The 8,586-nt window shown below is 41.9% G+C and overlaps 1 protein-coding gene across 1 annotated transcript in view; it reads left to right on the top strand.

Annotated features, from left to right (window-relative positions):
- The first annotated feature begins 222 nt into the window (after nt 1–222).
- Gadl1 (glutamate decarboxylase like 1) overlaps nt 223–8,586 on the top strand; it is a 215,218-nt gene continuing 206,854 nt past the window's right edge. Inside the window, exon 1 of the mRNA XM_070007528.1 lies at nt 223–260. Within this exon, the coding sequence (XP_069863629.1) occupies nt 224–260 (37 nt within the window). The 5' untranslated portion in view covers nt 223. The remainder of the gene's footprint in view (nt 261–8,586) is intronic.

The following is an 8,586-nucleotide window of genomic DNA, read 5'->3' as shown; positions in this document are numbered from 1 at the left end:
GCTAGCGCGCCCTGGAGCCGGCGTGGCGGCGAGAAAGGATCCTCTTGTGTCCTCATTCCTCTCTGGGCTTGGCGAGCGCCCCGCAGCAGACCGTGCACCTGCGCGTCCCAGAGGAAGCGCCGCCTAGGCGAGATCGCCAGGATCGCCCGGAATCGCCGGGATCGCCAGATCGCCAGGCAGCAGGATCCGGAGCTGGAGCCAGAGCGGAGCCAGGATGGCCAGGATGAGCAGTGTCGCGGACTGCCGCAGCTCGCTAGAAGGTAAAAGGCCCTCCTTGGCGCCCCGGGGGCCTCTCCAAGGTTCCAATTTCCCGGGTGCTTGTGGAAAGCCCCCCCTCCCACCCTGTTCTCGTGAAGTTTTGTCCCCTCTTCTAGACTTTTGTTTGGGTTACTTGGAGATTGGAGTTCACTTTGTTGGAAATTGGTCTGATGGGCGCGCTGGCAGGGAGCCTGAGCGCGGTTGGAGGCGTCCTGGCTGAAAACGACAGTTTTGCTTCTGCTTTGGGGGCAAGAACAGCATCGCCCAGGCCTCCCCGGCTCCCAGGCGCTGTAATGCTTTAAAACAGGCTGCCTTGGTCCTTGGTCCGCGGCTGCTGCCCTCCTGTTCTTCTGACTGGATACCTGCGACCTTCCCAAGGCATCGTACTGTGGCAGACGACCCAAAATGATTTTATATCACGATGGCATTCAGTTCTATTTCTTTAAGGCTTACTAACTTCTTCCGGGGAAGGGAGGGTCTGGATTGCTTAGAACATGTGACAAAGCACAGAGAACCCCATTCAGGTCAAAATAGATCTAGACATGTATGCACATTTGGTCTTAGCTGAGGATTTCAAGATAGACTTCGTCTCTTGTCTCTCCCTCCCCCTCTCTCGGCGTGTGTCCCTTCTCTGAAAAGTTTGGTTGCCATTCGGGCTTTCTTCCTAACTAGTTATTTGTTGACCTTTTAAGAGGAACCCTCCCCTAGGAATAACCAACTCCTCTTTGAATCAAAACCCTTTGGATTGTACTGCACACACCTTAATGAAACTCTTGGGAGGTGAAATTCTCTACCTGCTCCACAGGTAGTCAGGTAACCACACAAGGGGTCCCTGTGGGTCTGACAGTCCTGCAATTGGGTATTTTCCTCAGATCTGGCAAGAGTAGAATCATTGTGTAGAGAGAAACATTTCATTCTTTCCTCTTATTACACTGATGTGAGTTTCTAACATAATTGCCCATTATTAACATTTTTAACAATGTAACTTTGAAAAGTTACATTGTAGCCAGCCAGGCATAGTGTAAGCACACCTTGAATCCCAGCCCTCACAAGGTTAAAGCAGGCAGATAAAAGAATTCAAGGTCTGCTTGGGCTACATAGCAAAACTCTGGTTCAATAAACAACAACAACAATAAGTACAAAGTTAAAAAAAAGTTACATGATTGTAGTTTTTACTAGATAACCTAAGAACATCATCATTTTAAACCAATGTTGCCTGTTGTCAAACCACTACCTGTGTGTCTAGGATCCCCACACTGCAAGGTAAGATTTTGACAACTGATTGAGAAATATAAATAAATTAGATTGTTGATTTTTAAAAATTCTTTGATGAGCACGACAATCTTCTTCATTTAAAGCAAAGGTGGGAAAGACAAGTTATCTGACCACCTTGGCCCTATTGTTTGGTTTGTTTTTAACTTTAGTTTTTCTTGTGTGTTTGTGTAAATGTGTGTGTATGCACATGCATGCACATATATGTGTGTGTGTGTGTTTGCTGGTAAATTGGAGATAAAGGTCTCACATAACTGTTTGCTCTGATGGCTTAAAACCTTGATTCTCAGATAGTCTCCTGAGCAGCTAAGAATACAGGCCTGAGCCACCAGCAGTGGACTTTATATTTTAAAGCTACATGGCCTTTAAAACTCTGAGAGAGACATTTGAAAATAGGCATCAATTTTCTTAAATCATGTGTGAAGAATGAGGTATTATTCCAAGTGTGCTGAATGAAAGTCAGCAAATCGGTTGGTAATGAACTCAGTTGAGTTAATACCAATCCTGGTAGCTATTGTCCCCAGCAGAGGCCCAGACAGAAGGTCAAGCACAGATGACTCACCTTCATGTATCTCCTGTAGATGTCTCTCAGATGTGAGAGATTATAGGAAGCCTTGGTGATACAATGCAACATGAAAGTTCAGGAATTTCTTTAGTACTGTGGTTCCTGGGGGACAAGTAGGGATGGATCAGGATACCCAGGCAGGAAGAGACCAGGGAGTCATGCCTACACCTTCACTGGATCCAAATATCTCCAGGATGGGGACATTGTTGGTGACCTTATAGCAAAGCAGTACACGTTCCAGGAGTCCTGCTGTGACCCTCTTAAGTTGATATCTAATGGCTAAGTGGCCTTTTTAAAGGAGGCAAGGAGAAACTGAAACCCTTCACCTCCTAAGCGGGAGAGATCCCTCTAAATTCTAAACAGTGGATACTGCCTGGACTATTTGAGTGGGGTGTGGTATTAGAAAATGTGTCACAGGTAATACTCTTCTGATTTTTATCTTCAAAAGTTAAACTTCTGTTTCAGAATGAATGTTGAGGCCATGTATATTATCAGCATTTGTTGGGTTCCTTTGGCTCAGGAGGCTGAGATCTGAGGATCTTAGTTCAAAGCCAACCAGGTCCATGAGATCCTTTGTTTCTTTTATTTATTTTCTTTTTTTTTTTTTTTTTTGGTCAGTCATGGGGCTTGAATTCAGGGCCTGGGCACTCTCCTTGAGCTCTTTTGCTCAAGGCTAGTACTCAACCATTTTGAACCACAGTGACATTTCAGGTTTTTGAGTGGTTAATTGAAGATAAGAGTCTCACAAGGACATTTTTGCCCGGGCTAGCTTCAAATCATGAGCTTCACATCTCAGCCTCCTGAGTAAATATGATTACAAGTTGTGAGCAACTTGTGCCCAACTAACAATTTAGTGTTTTATTTTGTTTTGTTTTTTGCCAGTCCTGGAGCACAGTCTCTGAGCTTCTTTTTGTTCAAGGCTAGTACTTTACCATTTGATTCAACAGAGATACTTCCAGCCTTTTCTGTTTATGTGGTACTGAGGAATTGAACCTGGGCTTCATGTATGTTAGGCAAGCACTCTACCACTGAGCCACAAGTCCCAGCTTCTTCCTGGGCTCTTTTGCTCAAGGCTAGCACTCTAACACTGAGCCACAGCGCCACTTCTAGCTTTTTCTGTGAATGTGGTACTGAGGAATTGAACCCAGGGCTTTATGCATGCTAGGCAAGCACTCTATCACTAAGCCACATTCCCAGGCCATGAGAGTCTTATTTGCAATTAACCAGCAAAGAAACTGAAAATGGAGATGTGACCCAAGTGGTATACTGCCAGACTTGAGTAAAAAAGCCAAGTGAGAGTGTGAAGTCCTGAGTCAATCTTCTTTACTCCCCTTCCCCCAAATTGTAAGCACCCACTGTAGTAGTAGCCTGTGGTAACTTCAATAGCTGCTGTAAGCAAAGAAGGAAGTTTCAGGTTCAACCTTGAATGGGAATTCCTGAGGACACCAGCATGCTGGAGTCCACGTGGTCTGTCAGAAAATCCTTGAGTAGGTGATAAGGTGATAGCATGTTTGAATTACTCTTAACTGTGTCATATGCTTGCTATGTATCTTTGTAAAGCACAGGGCAGTTCTTTCATTCAGTAGAGTTCCAAGATCTCCTCAGAGGAGATGGTGCAAAGGGACTTCTATTGACTGAGATACTTGTCTTAAACTCTTATTGGCCATCCATTGTGGACCTGTACTGTATGGAAGAAGTTGGCAAAGAATTGTACTGATGGGAAGGAATTCTTAGTCTACTCTAGGTTTCCATGTAGCTCATGATCTTGTCATGGCACATCCAAGAAATGTTCAAGCAAATTAATTATATCCAATTGTGCTTTACTTGTATGAAGAATCAAGGGTCCTTTGGGTATAAATCACTTTTCCTCTATAGTTTGAAATCATAGTGCCATCATTTGTACAGTTCTGCCTGCATTGATGTAGTTCTGGTTGAAATAATTTTGAAACAAGTAAAATTTTAGTTTTCATAGGGTAGAATAGAAATGTTTTCGGCCAGAACACAGATTTTTCACATGTCCCTTCATCCCTTATCTACTTGGGGCCTTATGTACTGTTCCTTAGCTTTCTTGGATCAAGACTAATGCTCTACAACTTGAACCACAGCTCCACTTTCTGCTTTTTTTTTGTCAGTCATGGGTCCTGAACTCTGGGCCTGAGCACTGTCCCTCAGCTCTTCAGATCAAGGCTAGCACTCTACCACTTGAGCCATAGTGCCACTTCTGCTTGTGTGGTGCTGAGGAATGAAACCCAGAGCCTCATGCATGCAAGGCAAGCACTCTAGCACTGAGCCACCTTCCCAGCCCCCCTCCCATACACTTTCTGCTTTTTGATGATTAATTGGAGATAAGAATCCCACAAACTTTCCTGACCAGGCTGGCCTTAAAGGGAGATCCTCACTTAATAGCTCAATAGCTATGTACACATGACCATATAAGATGATGCTAAGCAAAATGAACTCCAAGACATGGGCACAAGAGGTTTTTCTTTGTTGTTGTTTTAAATATACTATATGAAGTTATTTCTTTTTTCTTTCATTCATATTTTTCTTCCTATGATTTATCCCCTGTTGTCACTGTATTTGATTTTGGTGACCTGGATATTGTATATACATTTATCTGAATTAGGGAAGGGAAGGGGAGCAACAAAATGGTGAGACAAAGGACAAAGAGCAAACCAATGCAACAGCAATACTCACAAGACAATATGTTGGAAATGAACTTCACAACTTGGGGAGGGGACTGGGGTGCAGGGAAAGTGGGAGAAAAATGAGGGAAGGAGTAACAATGTTTGACAAGAAATGTACTCACTGCCTTACATATGTAACTGTAACCCCTCTGTACATCACCTTGACAATAAAATAAAATTAAGAAGATAAGTAAAGGGTGATCCTCAGATCTCATCCTTCTGAGGTAGCTAGGATTACAGGTGTGAGCTACTGGCATCCGGCTTTCACACACTATATACAAGATGTACTTTATATTTAGGGTATGTTATAACACAATTGAAATCTCAATATTCAAATTTGAATACAGTTGAACCTCAGAGAGGACCTGAGATTTGACTATATAATCATGCTACATAAACACATTGCTTTCATTCCTTTCTTTTGGGTGGGAAGGTGAGGATGGTAGTGGTGAGCTGTGAAATAAAGACATATAAGTAAGCACAGATTCTTCCCTTATAATAGGGCTTTCTGGTTGCTAACAATAAAAAGCTGGCTTTGAGGGACAGGACAGTGCCCCAGGGGCATGCTTGCTATCCTCTATTAGGGTAGATTCTCTTATCTTCTTCCCCTGGATCAGAATAGGTGGAAGAAGGTACGCCTAAGGGGCTCATAGCTGTTCTGTTGTGAGAAGCCATAGTAAAGGAGAAAGGAGAGCAAGGAATAGAAAATATTCTGGCCCACAGCTTGGTTAGAGAGTATTTCTGGATATGCAATTTAACCCCATGGGTCTCAGTTTCTTGCTCTATAAAGTAGGGACAAAAATATCCACCAGTTAGGATTATGGTAAGGATCAGGGAAATCAGGCAGATAAGATGGCAAATAAACTGCTTCTGCTTAGAAAATTGCACATAGAGGCTAAGGAAGCAAGTGCCAAGTGTTAACACATGAGACTTTGCAGAAAAATAGCCCAGGGTGATAAAGTGAACCTTGTGTCTATTGATGCAGAAAGTTTAAGCTGCTGCTCTTTGTTACTTGGGATTTCAGTCTGAGGAAAGACTAAGGGGAAATTAATTTATATGTTAAAACCAAAGCATGATTTAAGACTCCAGATGATTCATGGAAAGCTGATTTTCAAAAAGTGATTGGGGCAACGACACAATGAAGTTGCTGCCACAAATGACTTCAAGGTTTTTATTCTTAACTGAGTGCTGGGGGCTCATGCCTGTAACCCTAGCTACTCAGGAGGCTGACATCTGAGGATCATGATCCAGAGCCAGCTTGGACCGGAAAGTCTGTGAGAGTCTTACCTGCGATTAACCTCCAAAACACCACAAGTAGCTATAGCTTAAGTGGTAGAGCATCAGCCTTGAGTAAGAAAGGGAAGGGACAACACATAGGCCATGAGTTCAAGCCCCAGTACTAGCATGCACACATATAAACACACACACACACACACACACACACACACACTTTCCTAATTTTGCTCACTAATTTTCCAGTGGAAACAATTTGGTTAACTATTACCAACATCACAGCTTTTTACCTAAATATTTGCCACTGTTTGTATTCTTATTTCTTGCCTAAATTCTGTGAGGACTTCTGTTTATTTACTATATCCTCAGCAGTTAGAAAATGACATTCATATAATATACACATGCATACACATATAATATGTGTATGTATATAGAGAGGTCATGTTTGTGTGTGTGTATATATATATATATATATGTTTATAACATGTTTGTTATATGAATTGATCTATGACTGAGTGAAAGAGTAATAGGAGATTTAATTAATAGTGTGTGCTTTCTGAAATACTTAATCTTTTACACATTTGCATTTTATATATTTAAAATTTTGCACTTACATCCTCATTTTTCCTTATAAGAGCTGTTTAGAATAGTGAAAAATTGTAACTATTTACACATTAAGCAATCTATCATTATTCAAGACACCTAAATATCTAAGAACTGGGTAACTTAAATAAATATGGTAAGATATAAAATGTCACATGAAAGAGTTGTCTTTGGAAAATGGCTATATATTCTGCAAAGATTTGGTGGACAGATAGCAGATCGATCACTATTAATTTCTGTCTCTGAGTAGATGGGATGATGAATGACTGCTCAAGTTCTTTTGCTTGTTTATCTTTCCTGAGTCATATGGAATGAACTTGCCTTGCTCTTTTAAGGGAGAAACACATGGCAATAAACACTTCGAATAGTCTAGGTCACTTCCATGGTCCCACTTATCATTGGGTCCTTATGTCATTTTCATAGCTCACTTTCTGACCTTACCCTTCTAACTCTTTTTGAACATTTAAATAGTTTCCAGTTTCTCTTTGTTACAAACTAGCATAACTGATTTAAAAGAAACTCAAAGTAGGTGAAGAAAAAAGGAGGAACTCAAAACCAGTGGTTATGGTTAGATATAGTTTCCAAGCTGTTGTCTTGACAAATGCATTGTTGTGCGGCAGACCCAACTACTTAGAGCTCTTTCCTGAGCCCTTGAGTTAGTTTCCAATGGAAACATGTTAAGACAGTTCTTGAATGCCTTATTTGTAAGAGTCTCCTACTTGTTTGGAACATGAACTTGAAGTGTTATCAAGGTGGTCAACTGTTGAACATCACTTCTTTTTGTGAAGCATAGCCACAGGTTCTAGGCCTTCTTCTTATCTGTGACTAGTGAATGACGTAACCTGCCTTGCAGAGTACAAGTGAGGATTCAGTGAGAATCTCCACAAAGATGCTGAGCTCAGGCTCATTCGCTGTAAATGCTGTCTGTATCAGCTGATAGAATTAAAATTATCCATTCTCACATGGACAGGAAGAGGACAATGCATTTGTTTTCATTTTTGTGGTTTGGTTTGATTTTTGGTGCCAGTAAAAAGATTTGAATTTAGGGCCTCGTACTCTTCCTTGGCCTTTTCATTCAAAGCTTGCACTTTACCACTTGAGCCACACCTCTATTTCTAGCTTTTAGCTGGTTAATTGGAAATAAGTGTCTCTCAGATTTACCTTCCCAGCTGGCTTTGTTCCATTACTCTTAGATCTCAGCCTTCTGAATGGCTAAAGTTACAGGCATGAGCTACCAACACCCAGCTAGCAGGCTGCATTTGTGACTAAATTTCTACTTTACCATGCACATTCCATTGTCTCTGTTTTTGTCCACCCTCTACCTTATTTATTTATTTTTCATTCATTCTGTCGATCATTCATTCATTCATTTTTTTTATGCTGGTACTGGGGCTTGAACTCAGGGCTTTGGTTCTGTCCTTTAGCTTTTTCACTCATGGCTGACTCTCTACTACTGGAGCCACAGCTCTTCTTCCAGCTTTTTACCAGTAAATTGGAGACAAGAGTCTTAGGAACTTTCCTACCTGGGCTGGCTTTTAACTGTGATTCTCAGATGGTTTACAGGCATGAGCCACCAGCACCCAGCCTCCCCAATCTACTTTATGTTACTTGATTAGGCTCTGAGTGTCCTAGGCTTTGATCTTGCAAGCAGCAGCAGTGCTCCTAAACCCTCTCTCTTCTCTGTAAAGAATAGCTTGTAGGAACACAAGGGCTTATCCATGAATGATAGCATGAAGGTAGGTCCCAGGGTGGGGAGTTTCCAGCCAACCTTCTCAATATTTTTGGCTTTCTCTTGGACTAGATGGCCAGGGCATTATCTTTTGGAGAAGCCCTTGGGGCCATTATCCACACACATGCTTCATTCTGGCTTTGTCCTCTTTTACCAGGGCTGCCCCAAGTAGTTGGTGCAGGGAGATGCTCTCTCCTTCTTCTGCAAGCCCTTTGGAGCTAGAGATCAATGGTGAGAAG

This window comes from Dipodomys merriami, unplaced genomic scaffold, assembly GCF_024711535.1.
Source record: "Dipodomys merriami isolate MVZ:Mamm:240054 unplaced genomic scaffold, mDipMer1.0.p SCAF_7, whole genome shotgun sequence".
NCBI lineage: Eukaryota > Metazoa > Chordata > Mammalia > Rodentia > Heteromyidae > Dipodomys > Dipodomys merriami.
The sequence above is the reverse complement of the archived record's forward strand: the minus strand, read 5'-3'. Positions and strand labels throughout refer to the sequence as shown.